This window comes from Neomonachus schauinslandi, chromosome 4, assembly GCF_002201575.2.
Source record: "Neomonachus schauinslandi chromosome 4, ASM220157v2, whole genome shotgun sequence".
Taxonomy (NCBI): Eukaryota; Metazoa; Chordata; class Mammalia; order Carnivora; family Phocidae; genus Neomonachus; species Neomonachus schauinslandi.
Window position 1 is genome coordinate 78,531,329 of NC_058406.1, and position 25,431 is coordinate 78,556,759.

General features: G+C 42.9%; 1 protein-coding gene across 1 annotated transcript in view; it reads right to left on the minus strand.

Annotated features, from left to right (window-relative positions):
* Window positions 1–313: 313 nt before the first annotated feature.
* The window catches only part of ALG14 (ALG14 UDP-N-acetylglucosaminyltransferase subunit), a 100,135-nt gene continuing 75,017 nt past the window's right edge, over window positions 314–25,431 (minus strand). The window contains exon 4 of the mRNA XM_021690235.1: window positions 314–698. Coding sequence (XP_021545910.1) covers window positions 468–698 — 231 coding nt within the window. The 3' untranslated portion in view covers window positions 314–467. The remainder of the gene's footprint in view (window positions 699–25,431) is intronic.

Below are 25,431 nucleotides of genomic sequence, written 5' to 3' on the forward strand. Positions count from 1 at the left end.
TGCAGGTAGTGATACAAAAGAAAAGAAATTTGGTACACAGAGGCATAAATACTTAATGGTTTATTAATGTTTGTTTCATTTTTATTTTTAATTTAATTTTTTAAAAAGATTTATTTATTTGAGAGAGAGAGAGAGCACAAGTGTGGGGGGAGGGGCAGAGGGGGAGAAAGAGACAATCTCAAGATGACTCCATGCTGAGCGGGGAGCCTGACACGGGGCTCGATCTCATGACCCTGAGATCATGACCTGAGTCTGACGCTTAACCAACTGAGCCACCCAGGCGCCCCTTAATGTTTTTTTTTATAAGAGCACCTTCAGTTTCCTTACTGGATTATTTACACATTTTTTACTCTTCACCACCAATAATTCTCAGGACCTTCAGAAGCCTTTATGATAAACATGGTTTTTTCCTACCCCGATTACAATAAATATGGTTGACTGCAAAATTCTAGAGAAGTTGTCATTCGTCAAACAATTCGCCCAAGATACACAGACTTGGGATACTTCTCCTTAAGAGCCGGCCATTGAACAATGAAGTAATCGGAGAGGTGAAACAGAATCTTTCCGGACAGGGATAAGTGTTCTACTCGGCAGATGCTTTCAACATAGACAATGATCACTTTCTTTATTCCTAGTATCCCAAGGAGAAGGGCAGATATGCAGATAGGAACACATGTTCCTGGTCCATTACACAACACCTTAAAAAAAAAAAAAATTGAAGGTCAAATTAACATAACATCTAAATGAGGCATCTAAAATGAAAAAATTCCAGTCATATCTTATGGGAGATTTTTTATTTTTCTAAGCCTTGAGTTATTCCTTGTAAAGATCTAGTATGCAGCAAAACCCCATGCACTCAGGAGCCAGGCAGGGCTGTGTTGCTGGCTCTCCTGTTTATCAACTGTGTGGCTTGGGGCAAACAGCTTAACTTCTCTGGGCCTGGGTGGCGTGCCCTGTGCTACCAGAGGTGTCTAGCACAGTGCCCGGTGCTCAGCCCGCATTCACTGGACGTGTGTGTGCTGCTCTTCTCCAGATGTTCTGTGGATCTTGAATGTCACACAAAAACATAGAAGACAGATAAAGTCAGCTATGAGTAGTTGTTTTCTCATGTATCAACTTGTGCTTGTTGATTTTTTAAAATAATCTTTAGAACAGTTGGAGCACTGACATGTAAGATGTAGGAGAAAATGTCTATGTAGAGTGTCTTTGTGGGGTATAGAATCATTTCAGGAGTTCAATTCAACAAATGGGATATTTGAGAGAAGGCTACTAAATGAATGAGATTTTCTCCTCCAGAAAATTTAATCTGTGCTTGTGGTCCAGAGAGTTTAATGCTTTTGAATTCTGCTAATTTTTATACACAGCCACTGGTTAAAAACAATTTAGTTGGCAAAAATAACAAGAGAAATAAAAAACTGACTCCTAGAGCAACTGCAAAAAATTTTTAAAAGTCTTTTAAGAAAATGAGAGGAAACCTATTTCACAGAATTGTTGGCAAGGTAATTTATTATTACTTTCAGAGAAAAAAGTATTTGCAGAAACCTCTTAATCATATGCTCGTACTGATCAACTGAATTAGTAAAACCTAACAAAGCATTTTTTTTTAAGTAGGTTCCATACCTAGCATGGAACCCGACCTGGGGCTTGAACTCACGACCCTGAGATCAAGACCTGAGCTGAGATCAAAAGTCGGACGCCTAACCAACGAAGCCACCCAGATGCCCCTAATAAAACATTTTTTTAAATTCCACAAATGATAAAACAGGAGATTTGTGGTTGTGTATGTATGCCCGTTGGGCATTATCTACAATGTCACATGATCTTTCCAGCACAAAGTCCACAAAACTTATCAGACATCAGAAAATCTTAGAGTTGAAAGGGTCCCCAGATACAATGCCTGACCATCTTGGCCATTTCAGATTCTCCCCGATGGACAGACATCCTGTCAGGGCTGTAAGACATGGCCAGGGCTCTAAGGGTTTGATAAAGGTTATCTGATCCCTATGACCACCTGGCACATCATTCACAGAACTTTGGGAAGAGAGAAGGTAGCCTGTTTCAGGTGGGAACCAATCTTTTTTTGTGCCTTCCTTAAAGTGTCTACCTACAATTTAATCCCCTATCTCTCTGAAGAATTTTTGTTCAGTTTTTCTTGAATTACCAGCTACTAAGCTCTTTTTCAGACTAGTCTTCTTTAGTCCCTATTGAGTTGCCCCTATAACCTTTGAAGGCAGTGCAATAGAAAGGAAGTGGGACTGAGAGTCGGGAACAGGGTTCAGCCAGCTGGGGCAACAACAGTAATGACAGTCACCACCTCGGCTCTTACCACCACTTTTTATCAACAACTCACTGTGGCCAGGAATGGAACTAAACATTTCCTATGCATTATTTCAATTACTCCTCACAGCAATCATTTGAGGCAAGTTTTATTGTCCCTTTTGTAGAATAGAAAACTGAGGCGCAGAGAGACTGGGGAAGTTGCCTTATCACATGTTTAGGAGTGGAGGAGTTTTTTTTTTTATTATTATTTTTTAAAGATTTACATATTTATTTGAGAGAGAGCTAGAGAGAGACAGAGAGAGACAGAGAGAGAGAGCACGAGCTCACAGTGGGGAGGGGGAGAGAGAGAGAGAGAGAATCTGGAGCAGACTCCCTGCTGAGCATGGAGCCTGATGCGGGGCTCGATCTCATGACCCTGAGATCATGTCCTGAGCAGAAATCTTGAGTTGGACGCTTAACTGACTGAGCCACTCAGGCACCCCAGGAGTGGAGGAGTTCTATTGCTTCAGTCACTTTTTCTCCTGTGACTCAGTTACCATATGCAAAGGGAGACTGGACTAAATGACCTTCCCTGTCAGCTCCACGATTCTTTTTTTTTTTAATTCTATGACTTTAATTTGCCTCTAGTGTTGTCTTATGCCTAAATTACAAGATTGTTCTGAATCCTTTCAGGGTTTAGAATTCTAAAAATCCTATTAATGCAAGGTTTCTCAATAGTAGCATTATTGACATTTTGGACAGGATAATTTTTCATTGTGGTGGCCTGTCCTGCACATTGTAGGATGTCTAATAGCATCCCTGGCCTCTACCCACAAGATTCCAGTAGTCAAGACAATTAAGAATGTCTCCAGACATTGCCAAATGTCTCCAGTGGAGAACCACTGCATGAACGTATTCCCTAAACCCTGGATTATTTGATGCTTTTCTCTTTTTTTCCATTGTACAGAATAAAATAAAACCTACAGGTAAAAAATAATGTAAACATTACTTGTTGGGTCTTCAATGTCACAAAAACATTTTCATGTTGGTTGCCTTTAAAAAATGTACATATCCACATGTGTTCATCTCACTATCTGTATACACAAACTGTGAATACTCTGATAGAAATGTCTGTATTACACGCAGGGAAATGACTGGCATTGGTGGGAGATGTATTAGCAACCTGCTATAGATCAGAAGCAGAGACTGTTAAGATAAAAGTAAAAGTTAAAGGTATTCATTTGTTTATCTCTGTCATATCTCTATTTTGAAGCACCTTACTACAAAAGTCCTAGGGACGATAAAACTACAAAACTATACATCAAGTATTTTTAAAAAAGGGCAAATTAGTTTCAAGGAAAACTTAGGCTAAGGAAAGCTATTTTTAATTAACCACAGGTTTTAACTCTGAGTTTTACAGAAGCCTAGGCAAAAAAATTAAAAAATTGTGGATCACGGAGTTTCCACTATTTAATGAAGCAGATCAGAAAGACTTATTCCAAGCATTGAACAAAACAGAATTAAGTAAAAAAGATGTTAAACAATGTTAAATAATACAATGGTTGGCACTGTCCTTGTAGTTTTATAAAAAACACAGAACACTCTTCATATTTTTATTTCTTAAAATGGACATTCTCAATCAATGTGGGGGCCTTGCTTTTATTCTCTCTCCTCCTCACTACCTTGTAAACTCCTTATGGGCAGGGTCAATGTCTAGGACAATCTATATTCTGCACCTGGAACAAAAAAGACACTCACTAAATTTTGCTCAAAGGAAGGAGTGAGGGGTAAAGGAGGGAATCCTTCTTTGCCTATTGTATATGGAGTCCAATGTTCTATTTGCTACACTCCACTCTGTTTGTAACTCTATCATATGCACTCCTCATAAACATAATGGCTGTAACTGACAGCTTTCAAAAAACCAGCCCCCCCGGGGCGCCTGGTGGCTCAGTTGGTTAAGCGACTGCCTTCGGCTCAGGTCATGATCCTGGAGTCCCGGGATCGAGTCCTGCATCGGGCTCCCTGCTCGGCAGGGAGTCTGCTTCTCCCTCTGACCCTCCTCCCTCTCATGCTCTCTGTCTCTCATTCTCTCTGTCTCAAATAAATAAATAAAATCTTTAAAAAAAACAAAAAACAAAAAACCCAAAAAAAACCCCAGCCCCCCCAAAACCCCAAAACCAAAAAAACCCAACCGTCCCATATCCATTTGCCTTTTCTCCAGGGGAACCACTGTATCTCTCTCTCAACTTAAGTGCTGGGGTAGACTCCATACTCAAGTATAAGGAGAGGACCTATGACTCCAGTCTGAATAGTCAGGGCACCGAATTTCTCTGACAAAAGTCACTTGTTCAGGGAAGAGCACCTAATCCAGTGAGAAATCACAAGATATAGTGGGACATTTGTTGGGGCTGCTGAGAGAGCAGTGCCTTTTCTGCCATACTGGGGCCTAGGAGGATGTAGGCCTGGCACCATTAACATTTATATTGCTGCCATGAGAATGAAGCCATCACAAAGTAGAACAGAGCAGAGCTGAGAGATGAAGACAGGCCAGGTCCCAAAGGTAGCATTTACAATCCATGAATTCAGCTGTGCCTGAAGGAAACCAGATCTATCCCTAGACTTGCCAGGTATGTGAGGGAATACATTCCACTTTTGCTTAAGCAGTATGAATCAGGAATTCTGTCAGTAGTAATAAAAAGTATACTAACTGACATAGCCCTTTATTTTGTCTAACTCCCTGACTAGCCTCTGACTATTTGCAGTGCCAACTGGTAGGTGTTCAGTATGTGCCTGCAAGATGAATCAACAGATCAATAAATAAACTTCTCTGAGAGTAGAAAATCCAAGAGATGTACTAAGAATAATACAACTTATAGGTCTAGAGAACACAGAGGTCAGGGCTAATATAAATATGAGTCATGAGGGTGGATGAGCCGGATCAAGGATCAACAGTTACAAGAGGATTGTTGTTCTGTAGATTTGGGACAGGTCAAGTCCCGTTGGCTGAAACACAACATCAGCAGGTATGAAGAGATGTAGTTAACCTGGGTAGTCTGAACTCAACTCCCAGCCTAGTAGGAACCCCATACACAGAATATGGGCCAGGACCTTTGGGGTCCTGGATTGGTTTGAAGGTAAGAGACCATGAAGTTGAGAGTGAGCCAATAGGGAATGTGTGAAGGAGAGACTGAAAGCCAGATGGAGAGTCTGACCAGGGCCACAATTGGAGGGAATGGACAGAGAGGCAGAGTCCAACTCTTGAGGTACCGGCCTGAAAGCTAGACTTTCAAACAGCCTCTTGCTGGTGGAGGCAGAGGCTGGAGAGAGCTCATGAACCACAGGAACAGAGCTGCAGGGAAGGTTCTGCGGAGCTTCTAGGGCCATGGATAAAGCTGGAGAACTGAGCCCACTGTCAAAGCTGAGCAGGCTCAGACAGGTAGTCTCTGTGGAGGTCACACGTTTCAGAATTAACACTTCCGTTTATAGGATATTGGCTTTACTATCTAGACAATGAATGGGGAGATGTGGAAGGGACCAAACAGTGAGGTGTAGGAACAGTCCGGAGATACAGGGAGAAAAACAGCTTGGATGTAAGGCTTAACAGGAAGCAAAGTCAGATGAGGTGCTTAAGAAAGCACCTTCTTATTTTAAAAAAATAAGAAAAACCTACAAGGTCATCTGACTTAGCCTGTGCCCAAAAGTACGCCAAACATAATGAATCAATGTTTCTTGTGGTCACCAAAGCTCCAAAGATAGAGATCCTCAGATTTGGCCAAGAGAAGAGTAATGGAAACTTCAGAGATGGCTATTGCAGCAAATTTTTGGGCTAAAATACAGGGCAGAGGAAGAGTGCACCCGAGGGGAAGGAGAGCTCCAGTAGAGTCGGGTGAGGTAAGCAGGAACCAATGATCTGTATGTGAACATAAAGAGCAGTGGGAACACACTGGTGGGGAGGGAGGAACTTACTCCAGGAGAAAAGAGTTAGAATTCAGAGTGTTTAGTTTGAGGTTGGTTTGGGAAAAACTGTACTTTTTGAGGACATGACAAGGGATAAAAATGATGGCACCCGAAGTTTGCCCCCAGCCGATTTTCTTCTAAATACTATAATAATTTTCAGCTCAATGTGAAAACTACAAAAAGCATAAAGAAAAAGAGTAATCCTTCCAATCTCATCAATCTGTTAACATTCTCTTTCAAAGAATGTCTTTATATAAACATTTATATATTTTACTATAAAATAGGATCATATGTGCACACACATAATTGTGAGAGCTTGTATATAAACATTGTAAAGTTCTGTTTAACTATAGTTTTGAGTGTTATAAAAAGTTTTTTAAAAAAAATCCATGATTTTTAATGACCGCATATACTTAATTCTATGGATATCTCATAATTCAATTAACTCTTCCCTTATTGGTAGAAATTTAGACAGACTCCTTTTTTTTCTGTTCTAAATCATGCTGTTTGAACATCTTTGTATATAAATCTTGACTCCCAAGGTTTTAATTTTGCACTGAACTATGTTCCAGAGTTCTTGCTGAGTGAGAGGTTAGAAGAAACCGCTTCAAGGACTTAAGGAAGTTGTAGAAAGTTTAATAAAACAACGGTCATGAACTGGGAATGGGCCATGCGGTCTTTTGGTTCTACTCCTGCCTAGAATCTGTTTGAGCGATTTCTCACTGAACTGCGGCAGCAAGCAGAGCCCACCTCTCATACCACAAGTGAGACTCCTTTCTAGGTCTGCTTTGCAGCTAGTGGATGGGCCAGTGACCCGGCCAGATGTTTCTGCCTAGATCTGACCAGGGGCTAGCAGTATAGAAAAGCAACTCTGGAGGAGAAACTGTTCTTGTGGCAAAGGTGCCATTGGAAGTCTCCTGTCCAAACCTAGTGGTGACAGTTGCTGTGTTCTGTCTAGCGGTGATGGCAGCAGTGTCCTCCAAGACCAGCTGTACAGCCATGGAATTTTGGCCATGGTCCTAGCTGCTCAGCTCCTACCTTGTCCCTCCATGTTTTCTAATCCCACTGTATTAGCTTTCTCGGTAATCCTGAGAGCATTTCTTTTAAAAGGTTCCAAACCCAATTCCAAAGTGTTTGTATGTGTGTGTGTGGGGGGGGGGGGGGGGCAGGTTCCCTATACACAACATCAAGCAGTTCTCGGATACCAGCAGTCTAACTGAGAATTCAACTCAATCTTGACATCATCTATCCAGAGATAGTACCAGATTCCACAGGTTAAAGGTTCAGTCCTACAAGACTATCTCTCATCCCCCACTTCAGACACCAGTCACAAGCCCCAGGCTGTTACCTGTGCTTCTGACCGACAGGCTATAGACTGGAAGTTAGAACAACCTCCTCCTTACATTCTTTTAATTTGCTAGAGCAGCTTGCAGGACTCAGGGAAACAATTATATTAAATTTATTTAAGGATATGATAAAGGATATGATAAAGGATATGAATAAACAGCCAGATGAAGAGATTCATAGGGTCAGGTATGGCATGCCACTCTCCCCAATCTCCCAAGTGTTCACCAAGCCAGAAGTTCTCTGAATCCAGTCCTTTGGGCTTTGATGGAGACTTCATTACATGGTCATGACTGACTAAGTCACAGGCCACTGGCTGATTTAACCTCCAGTGCCCTCTTCCCTCCTCTGAGATGTAGGTGTGGGGGGAACTTGAAAATTCCAACCCTCTAATCACAGGGTTGGTCCTCCTGGCAACTAGGACCCAAAAGTCACCTTCATTATTATAACAAAAGACTCATTCATTGCCCTATCACAGGAAATTCCAAGGGTTTTAGGAGCCTTGAGCCGGGAACCTTGGACTAAGACCAAATATGTAAGAGAAATATACATTTGGTCATTCAGATGACCAAATATATATTTCTTACAAATCACAAAACTGTAGTTCTCAATAGCCTTTCACTAAATTCTTTTCCTGTTTCAATCAGCCAGAGTAAACTCTTACGGTTTGTTACCAAGAACCCAGGCTGGTATGGGAAGAACAAAGGCTTTGAGAGTAGCAAATGCAGAGTTAGAGGAGGAGTGGATAATGTCAGAACAGGCATAGGATTTGCTCAGGCAGGCTCAGAGAACTAAACCGTGAGCCCAGGAAGCAGACAAGTGAAACACAGATGAGGACGAGGCCTTAAGAAGGGCCAGGTGAGCAAGCACTCCAGTATGGGAAGGACAGGTGCAAGGCCTCATCCAGAGAGGAGGAGGGCAAGATAAGTGAGAGAACAGCTCAGAAAACTGGAAAGAGAAGCATCCGAGAATAATCAAGGGAGTGAGGAAGAAAATCCAGTTGGAGAGCAGGTGGTCTGTACACGTAGAGGTTACCGTCAGAGCACCAGAAGGCTGGGGTGAAGCCCGAGGAAAGGCAGTGCCGAGGGTCCGTGAGCAGTGGAGGTGGACAGCAGGAAGGAAAAGGATGTGGAGCAAATGGGATGACGTATTCCTTGGCTCACAATATGGTACACTGTATTTCTTCTTTTTTATGTATATTTAATCATCTGAGTATTAACAGTTAAACACAAACATCTAAATATCAAAAACAACATGAAATAACCAAATAAAATCCTAAACACTAGAATCATCGGCTATTTATGAACCTAAGGTCTCTTACAATTCTATTGCTAACACAGAATTTTCAGAGTTGTCATCATTGTGTAAATAGCATTTTGAGGTCTACTTTTCCAATTCTATTGCTACTTTCCTTCCATGTTCTACATAGGCATTCGATGCTTTGCTGCAAGAACATGCCACGGTCCACCTGGATACTTCCCTACTTCTCTAGAACCAGGTATAGCTTTCATCTTCTTTTAAACCATATCAAAAAGGTAAGTAAATTATAAATTGTTTTTATGTAGGCTAATGTGCTCATGTTGTAAGGATACTGATTTTATTGCTGGCTCCTCAAATGATCAGTTACTTGTATTTGGCTTGGTGACAACGCAAAAAAACTGTTCCTAATGTAAATTAAGTTCCTGGACCCAGTTCCAATGTGTGTGTGAGTGTGTGTGTGTGTGTGTGTGTGTTTATGTGTGAGTGTGTGTATGCTTCCCCACACCACCAATGATCCAGACACCAGCTGGGTGTCCTACAATTTAACTCTATTCTGACACTACTTAGAGACAGAATCAGAATCAGATTCCATGGGTAAAAGGCTCAGTCCCACAAAACCTTCCTCTACTTCAGACACCAGTCACAAGCCCAGGATGTTATTTGTGCTTCTGACTGACGGGCTACAAACTGGAGTCTCCAAACACCTACTTGAACTCAGGATACCAACAGCAACTCCATGTTGTTACCAGTACTTCTGACTCAGTGGCTGTAAATCCCATGATCCCCTGCTTGGGTTCAATTAATTTACTAGAATGCTGGGCTCATGGAACCCAGAAAAATCCATTTATTCACTAGATTATGGATTTATTACAAAGGATGTTAACGGATATGGATCAACAGCCGGATGAGGAGATACACAGGGAAGGTATGGGGAAAGGGCATGCCGGGCTTCCAGGCCCTCTAGGCCCTCTCAGAGCTTACCATTCTCCTCAAATCTCCATGTGTTCACTAACCCAGAAGCTCTCTGAGCCCTGTCTTCTTGGGTTTTTATGGAAGTTTCATTACACAGACATGATTGATTAAATCATTGGCCACTGGCAATTGATCGAACCTCCAGGTCCTCTCCCCTCCCTGGAGGCTGGGACTGAAAATTCAAACCCTCTAATCACATAGTTGGCTACATTGGCAACCAGCCTGTATTTTAGGGGCTTTCAAAAAAAAAAAAAAAAAAACAACGAAAAAACCAAACAAACCCAAAACCTTTACTGCTCCCATCACTTAGGAAATTCCAAGGGTTATAGAGGAGCTTTGAGTCAGGAACTGTGGGTGAAGATCAAATATACATGAGAAATATATTTTGATCACCTGAATGACCAAATGCACACTTTTCTTTCTTTTTTTTTTTTTTTTTTAAAGATTTTTTTTTTTTTTTTGAGAGAGAATGAGAGAGAGAGAGCACATGAGAGAGGGGAGGGTCAGAGGGAGAAGCAGACTCCCCGCTGAGCAGGGAGCCCGATGCGGGACTCGATCCAGGGACTCCAGGATCATGACCTGAGCCGAAGGCAGTCGCTTAACCAACTGAGCCACCCAGGCGCCCACACTTTTCTTCTAAATCACAATTCTGCACAATGTAATAATAAAAAAAAGAGCTGTAAACTTTGGCCGGTAGGATCCTGCCCAATTGATTTAGTTCCCTATACTGACACCTCAACACTGATTACTCCAGTTCAGCCAGAATATTCTTGCTCATACTGCATTCACATGATACATCAAGAAGCTGGACAACATGGTGCTTATGGGCCAGGGACTTGCAATCACACAGACCTGGGCTGGCTGTGTCACAGCAATGTGACCAGGGACAAACTGCTCATCCATTCCATGGCTTAGTTTCCTCATTTATGGGTTACTTCATTCAACAAATATTTATTGAGCAAAGATAATATGCCAGGTACTGTTCTGGGTATTAGAGATGTACTAGTGAACAGAAGTCTGTGCCCTCACACAGTGTACATTCCAGTGGGCAGACAGAAAATAACAGATGCACATATAAATATACAACATAAAGCAGGATAAGGAAATAGGAGATATGGAGGTCAAGGAAGATGTGGGAGGAGGGGATCTGTGAGCAAATATCTGATGAAGTGGTATGGTCTTCCGAGTGAATCAGACATCAGTTAGAGCAAGAGGCAGGAAAGATGAGGCAGATTTTGTGGACTGACTGTAAGTTACCGAGGGCCAATGAAAAGGTTTGGGGTTTGGGGAGGGGTTGGTGCTTGAGACAGATTATAATTTAACAGAGCTGTTAAGCTCTGTCTCAGGAGTTTGACTTCTAGTGGTACCTATTGGAAACAAAGACACGCAGGGCCAGATGACCCTAGGTCTGATGTCCTTGTGGGGAGGTGAATAATAAACTGTAATGTATTCTCCTTCTTGGGAGTTTGTAGTGGTGAGGCAGAGAATGTTAGGGGTGAGGAAGAGTAATCAACCAGAAACAAACAGAACATGAGGAAAACAGCATCTACGTAATAGCGTTACTGGGAAGATTAAATAAGATAATACATGTAAAGCATCTAACATAGTGCTTGGCCCAAGGTGAAAATCCAGTAAATGGCAGCTAGTACTATAATCCATCCAAAGGTCATGTAGTGTAATTGTGGCATTTTTCAAACTCTTAGGAGTGCTCATAAGGCTCTTCTCTGTCACAGGCATAGTAGCACTGACCTGGCATGATTTATCCTACCGTTCAGAGGATACCTTGTAAGAGCAACCCAACCATCCATTTTGGTCTCTTTATTTTCCAGTCATATTTTTTGCCCTGCCTGCTCTACTCCAAGTGACGCCTGTGTAAAAAAATGATGGAAGGAGCCGGATGACCAGCACTGGTATTTTCTGGATTTGCACAGATGGTAGATGACTGAAGGATTCTTGAGTGTCCCTGCTCTGGGTCTGCAGAGCCCCAGCAGTGTACCTCTCGGCCTGTGGGCAAGTGGCCGTGAAAGCTGAGGGCCGCAACATGGTCAACAAGCCTGATAACATGATGAATAAGCCTGATCTTGTTCATTTCAAAACAGGGGTTGGCTATTTTCCCTTTGTATGGGAAACTAGACTTCCCAACCTTCTGGTGACCTTCCTGATTTGTTGGGTTTGGGTTCAGCAACACGGATGCTAGCTAAACAGGTGGCAGAGACACGCTGACATCAGGCTCCAGCGTCTCCTCCACAACTCAGGGACACTCAACTATAGTTTCAGTGCATGTTAGTAAGGTCCTACAGACGAAGGCTCCGCACGGTTTGGCACTCTGTACATGCTGACAGCCAACCCTCCCACTGTAAGTGCAGGGTAGGTGAAAGAACTCAGTGGTTGTCAGGGGACACACTGGGTTGGCATTTCATTGCCTTTCCCTGATCTTCCATCATAAAAAAAGTAAATACAGGGGAACCTGGGTGGCTCAGTTGGTTAAGCGTCTGCCGTCGGCTCACGTGATGATCCCAGGGTCCTGGGATTGAGCCCCGCTTCAGGCTTCCCTGCTCCATGGGGAGTCTGCTTGTCCCTCTCCTGCTCCCCCTGCTCGTGTACTCTCTCTCTGTCAAATAAATAAATAAAATCTTTAAAAAAAAAAAGTAAATACATAAAATTTAAACTTGGATTTTTTTTTTTTTTTTTGGTCTGGTTAAGCCACGCCTGCTTTGTATCGTTATTAGATCATTGTCAGGCCAACCAAACATTGTTTTCCTAACCCTTCCTGGAAGCAGTTGTGGAAATTGAATCTTTTAGTTTTCCTGTTCTCAGGACCAAATGGTCAAGGTGACATTTCTTGCCTTCTTTTTATTTTTTTTTGTTTTCATTATATTTTCAACTGTCTGAAATGATTTTACAGAGATCTCTGAATTGTAGTAATTCAGTATTTTTTTCCTTTTGCTTTCCCCACGCCCTATACTCAGTTGCTCTTCCAGAAGCAAGATTGCTAGCGCTATATGCAACCTCTGGGAGCCATTTAGTTCAATCCTCTCCCTGTCACCTGAGGAAGAAGGGCAAGACCTTGACCTTTACAGGCACCTACCATTGCCAGACATAGAGCCTATGTGGCATTTTGCGTAATTACCTCACTTAAACCTTATAATCGCCCTCACCTTGAGGTGGGTGCTGTTATCCTCATGTTTTGGACAAGAAAACTAAGGCACAGAGAACTCAAATAACCTCTGTAAGATCACACGGCCGAGACTCAAACCCAGCTTTTTGAAGACAAGCTTGGAGTTCTCCTGTCCACTGTCTTGGTCTGGCACTGTCCTACACCTGTCAACCAGATCTGGCGTTAGCTGCAAGTGGCTAAAGGCAAGGTTGGCTCCAGGGCAGATATGATGCAGGGAGTTTAACTGAAGGTGAAATTCTGGCAATTGTTACTAATATTTTATAGCTTTAATAGAGAAATTAGTGGCAGACTGTAACATGCCACTGGACTAGGATGGATTAGGAAAGCTTTTCAGCAGATTAAAAAGGAAAAATGGTAAACATTTTTATAAGAGAAGGGAGTATCCTTTCTAAACGGGAAGAACTGGCTTGATCAGAGCAATTATATAATTCCTGACTTTTATCAAGGCCCCCTCTTAACTAGATAAGTGATATTTTCTTCATGATCCTTCTCTAATTTTTTCCTCATGTAGCTATGAATAAAATATCTATCTTGCTGAAACGAAAACTAGTCAGCAGTTTTCCTTAGATAATTTATGCCCAGATTATTTTGGCGGTACAGGCATATCTTGTTTTATTGCACTTTGCTTTATTGTGTTCCGCAGATACTGTGGTTTTTGTTTTTGCTTTTGTTTTCAACAAATTGAAGGTCTGTGGCAACCCTGTATGGAGCAAGTCTATCATTGCTGGTTTTCCAACAGTACTTGCTCATTTCAGGTCTCTGTGTCACATTTGGTAATTCTTGCAATGTTTTAAACTTTTTCATTATTATTATTTCTGTTATGGTGATCTGTGATCAATGATCATGATGGTTACTATTGTCATTGTTTTGCGGAGCCACAAACTGCACCCTTATAAAATGGCAAACTTAATTGATAAATTTGTGTGTTCTGACTGCTCTTCCAACCGGCCATTGCCCTCATCTCTCTCCCTTTCCTCGGGCCTCCCTGTTCCCTGAGACATTATGATATTGAAATTAAGCCAATTAATAACCCTATCAGAGCCTCTAAGTAGTCAAGTGAAAGGAAGAGTCTCACATCTCTCACTTTATATCAAAAGCTACAAATGATTAAGCTTAGTGAGGAAGGCATGTTGAAAGCCAAGACAGGCCAAAAGTTGCTGAACAGTCAGCCAAGTTGTGAATGCAAAGGAAAAGTTCTTGAAGAAAATTAAAGGTGCTACTCCAGTGAACACACAAATGATAAGGGAGCAAAACAACCTTATTGCTGTTATGGAGAAAGTTGTAGTGGTCTGGATAGAAGATCAAACTAGCTACAACATTCCCTTAAGCCAAAGCCTACACTAATGACTCTTTCCTATTATACACTCAAAAGCAGGAACATTGGTAGGAACCAAGAGAAGCAATTCAATTCTAGCGGAAGTTGTTTCATGAGATTTAAGGGAAGAAGCCATCTCTATAACATAAAAGTGCAAGGTGAAACATCAAATGCTGATATAGAAGCTGCAGCACGTGATCCAGAAGATCTAGCTAAAGTAAGTCATGAAGGTGGCTACACTAAACAAGATTTTCAATGTAGACAAAGCAGCCTTCTATTGGAAGATGTCATCTAGGATTTTTATAGCTAGAAAGAAGTCAATGCCTGGCTTCAAGGCTTCAAAGGACAGGCTGACTCTCTTGTTGGGTGTTAATGTTGCTTGCTACTTGAAGTCAAAGCCAATGTTCACTTACCATTCTGAAAACCTTAGGGCCCTTAAGAATTATGCTAAACCTACTCTGCCTGTGCTCTAGAAATGGAACAACAAAGCCTGGATGACAGCACATCTGTTTACAACGTAATGTACTGAATATTTTAAGCCCACTATTGAGAGCTCCTGCTCAGAAAAAAAGATGCTTTTCTTTTCTTTTTTTTTTTTTTAAAGATTTTATTTATTTGACAGAGAGAGACACAGTGAGAGAGGGAACACAAGCAGGGGGAGTGGGAGAGGGAGAAACAGGCTCCCCACTGAGCAGGGAGCCCGATGTGGGGCTCGATCCCAGGACTCTGGGATCATGACCTGAGCCGAAGGCAGACGCTTAACTGACTGAGCCATCCAGGCGCCCCAAGATGCTTTTCAAAATATGACCGCTCATTGACAATGTACCTGGTCACCCAAGAGCTCTGATGGAGATGTACGATATGACTGTTGTTTTCATGCTAACACAGCATCCATTCTGCAGCCCCTGGATCAAGTGGTAATTCTGACTTTTAAATGTTCTTATTTAAGAAATACATTTTAAGGCTATAGTTGCCACAGATAGTGATTCCTCTGATGGATCTGGGTGAAGTCCATCGAAAACCTTCTGGAAAGGATTTATCATTCTACGTGCCGTTAGGAACACTTGTATTCATGGGAAGAGGTGACAATATCAACATGAACAGGAGTCTGGAAGAAGTTGATTCCAGCCCTCATGGGTGACTTGGAGGGCTTAGGACTCCAGCGGAGGCAGGAACTGCAGATGCGGTGGAAACAGCGAGAGGACTAGAAGCAGCAGGGGAGCCTGAACATATGACTGGACGGCTGCAATCTCATGATCGAACTTTCACGGCTGAGGAGCTGCTTCTCATGGATGAGCAAAGACAGTGGTTTATTGAGATGGAATCTACTGCTGGTGAAGATGCTATGACGAGGGGCACCTGGGGGGCTCAGTCAGTTAAGCGGCTGCCTTCGGCTCAGGTCATGATCCCAGGACCGAGCCCTGCACCGGGCTCCTTGCTCAGCAGAGAGTCTGCTTCTCCCTCTCCCACTCCCCCTGCTTGTGTTCCCTCTCTCGCTATGTCTCTCTGTGTCAAATAAATAAATAAAATCTTAAAAAAAAAAAAAAGATGCCATGACGACTGCTGAAATGATAACAGAGGATTTAGAATATGACATACACTTAGTTGATAAAGCAGCGGGGTTTGAGAGGACTGACTCCAATTGTGAAAGAAGTTCTACTGTGGGTAAAATGCTATCAAACAGCATCACATGCTACAGAGAAATCGTTCATGAAAGGAAGCATCAACCAAGGTGGTAAACTTCGCTGTTGTCTTATTTTAAGAAACTGTCAAAGGGCACTTGGATGGCTTAGTCGGTTAAGTGTCCAACTCTTGATTTTAGCGCAGGTCATGATCTCAGGGCTGTGAGATCGTGCCCTGCATCGGGCTCCATGCTCAGCATGGAGTCTGCTTATACCTCTGCCTCTGCTACTCCCCTGCTCAAGCATGCTCTCTCTCTCTCAAATAATTAAAAAAAAAAAAATTGTCACAACAACCCCAACCTTCAGCAGCCACCACCCTGATCAGTCAGCAACCATCAACATCGAGGCAAAACCCTCCACCAGCAAAAAGATTACAACTCACTAAAAGCTCTGATGATGGTTAGCATCTTTTAGCAATAAAGTATATTTAAATTAAGGTATGGGCAGTTTTTTAGACATAATGCTATCGCACTTAGTACACTATAGTATAGTGTAAACATAACTTTTATATGCACTGGGAAACCAAAGGAATTCATTTCACTTGCTTTATTGTGACATTTGCTTTATTGCTGTGGTCTGGAACCAAATCCATATCTTTAAGCTATGCCTGTATAAAAAAATGTTTATGAATTTTTATAGAGGATTATCTGATTCCTTAATTCTGAGTCAAAGGGATATATAGAAGCACTTGTTTATGAGATTCTGGTTGTGTGTGTGTGTAAAAGAGAGACATTCAGACAATGAAACAAAGGCAAAGGATCCTATTCAACAAATTGAGATGCAGTAAGTAGTTGTAGTACCTTGTTGTGGTTAAACATGGTACTCTGCAGCCAAGCTTAGATTCCACACCTTGAATAAGCTGTCAAAGTCTCCAAAGAACATGCGCTTCACTCTGTGCGTTCAGGTGTTCACAAGTTATTGCCCTTTAGTGGTCCACCACACATTCATCAAAATCCTAGCAGTGGTGCACCTGACCCCATCAGTAACGTGCAGAAGCAGAATGACATTGCTTGTCAAAATCAGTGTGTTTTTTGAGGTTTTTATTGCCTTCAACCTTCAGCCGAGTTTTGTTAAGTATGACTCTCTCCTATTAGAGACTCAGAAGACAGCTACTTTGGCAGGAACTGAGAGAAGCAATGAGTTTATCCCAGTTCCCTTTCAACCAGCAAAGGTTGAATACTATGCTAGTATTTCTCAGCCTTCCACATCACATTCACCCAGGGGCTCTGGCCCCAAGTATTCTTTCTAAAGCAGTATCTCTGGGCCCAGAGTCCAGGTCTATGCATTTTAAACGAGCTCCCACATTCTGCTGGAAACTATAGCTTGTAAACCTCTGGTCTACACTACAGGAAGAGGACTGGCACCCCATCTACATTTACTTATTACTGCAAAAGGGATCTGTGTGTGCTAAGGGAGGAGATGTGGCTACCGGTGATCCTTCAAAGGCCATTCTCTCTCTCACCCTGCAAGACCACTTTGGGGGCAGGAGCCCAGCTGAACTCATCTGGAGGAGCTTTTCAGTGAGCTTGAGGTTCCTACCAGCAGAGAGAGCCGACAGAACTCTTTTGGCTAGACTCTTAGAAATCAAGTGGTCTGGGGAGACCTATCTTAAAGGACTAGAACTTAGCTCCTTAATTGTCGGTTAATGCTCTAAAAAGGATTAGTTGACAGCATTCTGAGAATAAGGACAGGATACAGAGAAGGCACCTGAGGTGTGAGAGGACAGAAAGGGACATTAATTAATAGGGAGGTAGCAGGTGGCAAGGCTGCATATCCTCTGCCACTCAAAGTCATCGTAACTACCAAGGTGCCCCATCTCACCCACGCTAAAGAAGCATCTCTGCAGACATGGGGGAATGGTTTGCCGCACACTTTTTGGCATGACAACCTGGGTCTTTGAGGAGGGGAGGGCTAGACAAGCAGGGCGTCGGGGGTGGGGCTCTGCATCTTAAGGGCAGGGGCAATAATAGGTTTTAATCTAGCAGGTAATCGGAGAAACACCCTACCTGACCAAAAGCCAAATTTTGTTAAAGGAGAGATTCTCAACTACTACGGAGAGAATACCCAACCTCCAGGCTTTCTAACTCAAATATGGAACCCCTGTTTTTTGCAACAATAGTTTCTAATTGTGAACAATAGTTTCTAATTGTGAACAAGATGGAGCATCTGAGCAACTGACTGTCCAGGGAAAGGGCATGACTCCAGGAGAGAGCATGGACTCTAGAGCCACACTGCCTGGGAGTGAATCCTGGCTCTGCCACTTCCTATCTGTGTGAATTGTGCTAATTATTTCACCTCTCTGTGCCTCAGTTGCACCATCTGTAAAAGGGGAATCCACGTAGTGCTTTCCATGTAGCGTTATGGTAAGGAATAAGTGAGGTAAGGTCTGCAAGGCACTTAGAACTCAGCAAGTCTCTTACGCATAGTTGCTATTATTTTTCTTAGTCTTTCTGCCTAGGGTTGTCTCACAACAAATACCAAAAGATGAGCCTTAGAGCCGAAGGGGGAAAAGAATCCTCATGTCATCTGTATGGCTGATGTTCTTTCAAGATCAACAAGATCTTTTGGCTTCATTAAGGGTCTTTCCTCCTCCCCCAAAACCCTGCTGAGGGCACTGCTGGGCCCCAGTCCAGGCATCTTCTGTTGGGGCAGCAGGTTCTCAGGTCCTCTATTAAGAGCTTTGTTAGGGAAAAGGAGGTGGGCTGAGAGAAGAATAAACCCTTATTTTGTGCAGTCCGGTGAAGAGGACAAGTAACGTACACCAAATTCTTTCCTGCTAAAGCTTCCCAGGGCAAGACTGAAAATAAAATTCTGTGAGAGGTCCATTCTAGGGTATAAAACAGAATTCTCTTCGCCAGGATTAAATCACACTTCCTGAGTCTGACTGAGCGTTTCCAGGGAGAATAAGCGTCGCACAGCCTTCAATGTCTCTCCTTCATTGTTGTTCCTGACCCCTGCCCCTGCTGCCTGTCCAGCCCATTCGGCCTCCCCTGCCAGCTCACTGTGGTTTGAGCCTTTCCAACAGAGCGCTGGGTCCAAAAACAAACCCGGGGTAATTTTTTATTGGGGAAGATGCTGGCAAGGGGATTTCGAGAGAACTGGAGCAAGGCACTCACACACGTGACAGACGCTAACTTTAAATCTGATGTTAATTATGATCGAGTGTGTTAAAATCCCTGTTGTAGTTCTAATAGCTACCACTAGCCCATCACTCTGGGCTGTCTCACCTGTATGTCGTTATTAGGAAATTTTTTTTACAAATTCAACAGTAACGTCCTGAGCAGAGTGGGTAGCACAGTACAATGATTACAGTGCGGATGCTGCAGTTTCGAACTATTTGGGTTTGAATCCTATCTCTGCCACTTAAGTAGCCGTCAAACCTTGGGGAAAATCAATTTTTTTCCTTATGCCCCAATTTTCTTAGCCACAAAATGGGGCTTGAAAATGGCAGGTAACTAAATCGTAGGGTTGCTGTAAGGATTGAGTGAGTTAACATGGATAAGGAATTATAATGATGCCTGGCATTTTTCTTGGCAGGGTTGGGGGGGGGCCTGGGAAGATGAGCGAACCATCGGGGAGTCTACAATCTACAAACGCGGTACTGCATTCAGCTCCTTTCGTGTACTTTGCACAGAATGGGTGCACAAAAAAAGTCTTGCGGGGGCTGGCAGAGACTGCTGATTCACTCTTGGGGCTCCAGTGGTGGTGGGTGGTTTAACATCACAAAATGCCTCAAAAAACAAAACAAAACAAAATAAAACAAACCCAAAAAACAACAATGGCTTTGTACATTGCCTCTACAAAGGAAAACAAAAACTTTTGATAACGTGTCATTAGTTAAAAACTATCCACTCCAGGGCGCCTGGGTGGCTCAGTTGGTTAAGCGACTGCCTTCGGCTCAGGTCATGATCCTGGGGTCCTGGGATCCAGTGCCACATCAGGCTTCCCTTGCTCTGCAGGGAGCCTGCTTCTCTCTCTCCCTTTGCCTGCCACTCCCCCTGCTTGTGCTCTCTCTCTCTGTCAAATAAAGAAATAAAATCTTTAAAAAAATAAAAAAAACTATCCACTCTGATACTATGAAACGAACAGAAAAGTTTTAGTCTTTAAACAGAGGAAATATTTTTTCATTGCCTTATATAATCGCTTATAAAACTTAGTGTGTTCACCATTGATCTGCCCAATAGTGCTCTGCTACGAGGGCCAGTGGGTGCTATTATGTTCAATCAGTAACAACCTTTAGACGATCTATAGATAGCAAAGCGTGAGAGAAGAACATCACCGACTGTTCTAATGCCATGAAATCATTCCCCTCTCCTTCTCCTTCCACTTTGCAAGAGTATTCATTGATCTTTTCTTATTCACAGTTTTTAGATCTTTGTTTTAAAATCCACAAATTCTTGTAGCATCCTATAAAAACAGACTACAAGGAGAAAGCCTGTCCCAGGGCCTGAATTCTTTCTAACCTAGGCAATTTAAGGCAAAAGAAGAATGCAATTAAAAAAAAAAAACAATAAAATATAGTCCACAGTACATATAACATCTAGCTAAGTATCTGATTAAGTACTTTTGTTATATCTGTTTTTTGAAAAAACTGGTTAGACATAATTGTGTATGAGGCAGGAGAGTCCATGACCTCCTCACATTCTAGAAAGCATGTGGCCCCCAAATGTTCCTAACACAGTGACTTACTTTTTTGCTGTCTTCCTTTTTCCTCCTTTTTTCCCTCTTTGCAGTCAGTGGAAGGCAAATCCCTGTGTTATACTACACCCTGCAGCTCTGACCTGCCAGGGGGTTCCCTCTCCAGCTCCCTCTTGGGGAAGTGGTCCACCCCCTCCTGCTGGCCAACTCCATCTCTCTTTTGGCTCTGTCTTCCCAGGCTGGATTCCCCATGCTAACCCTCTCATCTGTCGGCGAACGGCCTGTGGCAGCACTACCATTTGAAATCTTTTTAACTTTATATATGTATATTTTAAAAGATTTTATTTATTTATTTGAGAGAGAGAGCATTCTCGAGGGAACACGAGCAGTGGGGAGGGGCAGGAGGAGAAGCAACTGCCTGCTGAGCAGGGAGCTGATGAAGGGCGCAATCCCAGGACCCTGAGGCAAAGGCAGATGCTTAACCGACTGAGCCACCCAGGTGCTCCCTTTTTATTTTAACTTTAAAAAACAGTGTCGGATATATTTCTCTGTCCCCCTTCTCACCCAAACCCTGCCAATTCTATTTCTAAAGCCTCTTCAATCTGGCACTGCCCTTGATCTCCACTACCTGGGATGAGCCTCTCACCTGGTTCCCTCAGAGCCTCCTACCTGCTTTTCCAGGCTCACCTCCTCCTCCACTCCACTCTCCACAGTGTGGCCACGAGACTTTTCCCTCAAATACATGAGACTTTTTCCTCAAATACAAACCTGATCGTGTTATCACTTATCATCAAGGGCTTCCTGCTGCCCCCAACATAAAGTCCAAACACCCTAAAAGTTCTTTCCTAAAACTCCCTATCTGTATTGTTTTCCTTCATCACCATGGTTTAAAGGCTCACCTGGATTATTTTCTACAGTAATATTGAAACTCATGAGCATTGCTCAAGTTAATATAACAACAATAAACATGAGGAATCAAGGCACATACTTCCCATGGAATAATACCTGTTTGTAGCCACGTATTTGTCCTTTAGTGACCCTGCAGGTACAGCCAGTTTTGTAGTGCTAAAGTAGACTTAATTGTTCCAAATGCTTTCTTTGTCCACATTAATGAGTTTTTTTTTTTTTTTTTAACACGTAAGCCAGGATTAGAAAAGATTTGGCAGTGTGCTTACTGGAAATCAAAAGCTTGAGGACCAGTATTCCCACTTATTTTTTTTAAACAGGAATGAGGAGGGGAAAAAAATGGCCAAATTAGGGCTCAGAAAGAGAAGAGAGAGGGAGCAACAAAGACAAAGCAGACCCCTGTATGACCAATTCTACTTCAGGCTGGTCCTGACCAAAGAAAGACGGTTAACGGGTCCTCAGATTATTTGTAAATAGTAACATTTCATTTTAGTCTCCATAGCCACAATAAGAGATAGGTATGATTATCTGTATTTTACAGGTGAAGAAACAGACCAGCAAGATTTATTTTGCTTACTATGGTAATCACTAATGAAGTGTAATGCTCACAGTTAAGGGGGAAAATGCACCCCTCCTGTCTCCCTGGAGGGAAGAGCGAAGTGCCTTTTTCTGTCTTTTCACTCAACCCTTCCCTGCACAGGACGAGTGGCTTGCCTGGTCGGTGAATTTAGAACAGACTCAGGATGCTTGGCCCTGGCAGGCTCATGGGCTTTTTCACTCTCTTTCTTCTAGCCTGTCCATCTTCCATACCTATCCTTTACCCTGGGTTGTGTGCTGAGAGGAGGAGAGAGTCAAGCCCACAGTCTAATTCAGGGGAGAAGATTTAGGAAACCCACAGCGGCCACATAGAAAAGCCAAATCCTCCAATCTGGCTTTTATCACTCGATAAAGCTAATATTTTCCTTTCTATGTCGTATTTCTCAATTGGTTGTAAACATAAAAGGGGAAGAGAGAGGGCCATTAACTGGTTTCCTAAAAGCTAAACACAAGGCACATAACAGGCACTCAATATTTGTTCAATGAATGAATGAATTTGTCCAAGGCCACAAAGCTAATAAGCAACAGAATAGAAATGTGAATCTATGTCTGATGGAAAAGCCCATGGTTTCCTAAAATTCCACTCTAGTGCTTCCTGTAGAACGTTCTATTTCCAGGTTTCAATTCATGCTTCCATACGGCTGCCAGGAAACTGGAAGCAGTGGCATCAGCCACCGTAAACACCCATGTACGCCTAAGAATTTAGCTGATAATCTGTCTGTCCACAACAGTGGTTAGGGATGAGTTCAGCATGTCTGCTTGCTGCTGGCTATAGCCTGGGCCACTCCTGATTGAGCCCTGTGGGTACACAAAGACGAGGGACCTGGAAGATACGGAGAAGCGGTGAAGGTGGCACCTGCAGGGCATGCAACAGAGAGAGAGGGGAAAGGCGGGCAGCTGAGCAGGAAGCAACAAGCGCACAAAAGGGGCAGGGAGCTGGGGGCCAGGGAGGAGGCAGGCTAAGGAAGAGCGGCCATAGAGATCCCAGCAGAACAAAAGGCTGCAGACACGGGAAATAAAATATGTCCAAACAAAGAACATAAAGGGGAGACAGATAAAAGAACAGGAGTAAATCACTGGCTACGAAAACAGCCACAAACTGATTTTCCATTTCATGTCAAGATGATGAAAAGTGAGAGCTGATCTGTGTGCCAGTAGCCTTCAGGAACTAAGAAATAAAACACCCAGGTTGAAAATAGTTTGGGGAGCCCCAAGATGACAAGATTCCTCCTGCAGGCAAAAGTGAAGTAAAGTAATGACAACATCTCCTACCCCTTTCCCCCTGCCCTCCCATCCCCCTCCAGTCACAAAAGAGTGGGGAGCTGTCTGGCTGGCAACTGTGTATGAGCTCAGCGGGGACCCTGTTCAGACCGAGCTAATATAGTTCCTTTTTAAGAGTATCTGGTAGAAGTCAGGATTGTGCGTTCACAAACACCATATGAAAACAGGGTCGTCTTTGCCTTCCAAGCAGTTTCTTTCACTCTGTTTAAAGGCTGGGCTGAGTCTTTTTTTCCCCCCTTTGCTAGAGTGGCACACAAAGAATTCTCTGACACACTGCCCCCACTGCAGATGAAAGGCTTAAGTGTGAGTGAAAGCAACAATGTTTAGAGTGACATTTACTAGCCGCAAACAGTGAAATCAGAGAGCTTCAGTTCACGCAGATTAAATGTCAGGCTTTAAACATCCAGCAGAGTATTAGCTATGGAAGTTTTTAAAATTTAGGATTTAGTTTTATATTGCAAGCAGCACTTGAGACATATAAAAGAAAGGCTTTTTAAAGCAAGGAAACAATTGAGCCATAAGCTGAATAAAACTATATATTTTTAACTGAAGGTGAGTTACTGAGCTCAGCTCACCAAACCAGTGGCACTCGCTGTTCTTCACCATCCCAGATTAGTAAGGGAAAGCCGACATTCCCTGCACTTCACATGCTGGAAGACAGAAGTCAAAATCCCAAACATGCGAGTTTCTAGGCACATAGTTTTCCACAGCGGGCATGGACTTGACAAGCCCAAGAGTTTGTACATTACTGTTTCAGAATGAATACTTTTTAATGCACCTAAAAAAGAGAGGAAGATAGAACACTTTCAAAAAAATATTTTCCAAGGTTAAATTTATTCATGACAAAATTGGCTACAACTGCCAAAGAGAACATTCGCTTTTGTGACTAAATAATAAAATCTAGAATTTGACAAGAGCAGCAGTTCTTTTTTTCCTTCATTCCAAACAGCTGGCTAGCATCTTCTCTATTATGCTTACTTGGGGATGCTGGACAGATACAAAGCCAGTGATAATGGTTATTAACATTTCAAGCTTTATCTTAAATATGTTATAAGCATTACATTATCCCCATTTTTTTTTAAAGATTTTATTTATTTATTTGAGAGAGAGAGAATGAGAGAGAGAGAGCATGAGACGGGGGAGGGTCAGAGGGAGAAGCAGACTCCCCGCTGAGCAGGGAGCCCGACACGGGACTCGATCCCGGGACTCCAGGATCATGACCTGAACTGAAGGCAGCCGCCCAACCAACTGAGCCACCCAGGTGTCCCACATTATCCCCATTTTACAGATAAGAAAACTGGGGCTTCAAGAGATCAAGGGCTTTGCCCAAGACCACAGAACTGTTAAATCATGTGACCTTCAAACTCTAGCCATTGTCTCCAAAGCCTGAGCAATTAACTTCTACTCAAGGAACTCAGTCTGGCAGAGACCACGGGCATGTGGACAAATAAAGTTTAATGCAAGAAATGCCACAACAAAGATATGAACAGAGACACAGACTGAGTAATTCTGTCTTCTGTCTGGGAGCTGAGAAGGAGACATTTAAGCCAGGTCTTGATGCACGAGGTGGAGTTTTCTAGGTAAAAAAGGTAACACTGCTCTAGGCACAGGAAGCCATACTACAAAAGCATGGAGGGCTTGGCGTGTGTGCGGAGTGCCCAGAGTGTGTGTTTGAAGCGGGGAAAGTATGCGGGTGGGAAACAAGGCTATTACAATAGCCTGGGTGAAGACATAAAAGGAGGCTGGAGCAGGGGAAATAGAGGCCAGGGACGAAAGACAGAGGTGAAAAGATCTGGTGACCAGCTGGATGTGTGCAGTGAGGGAGGGGAGTCCACAGTTGCTAACGCTTTAGATTGTTGTAAAGACTACCAGTGATGGAGGTAAGATAGGCTGGGAGTGGGGGTAGAGAAAAGGAAGATGACACCTTAGTTCAGTTTTAGAAAAGCTGAGTTAAGAGACAACCTGAAGGATATCTGAGCATCCTCTCTGCGGCATTCTCAACTTTAACAAACACTGAGTGCTTTTGTAGCAGGTACTAAGGA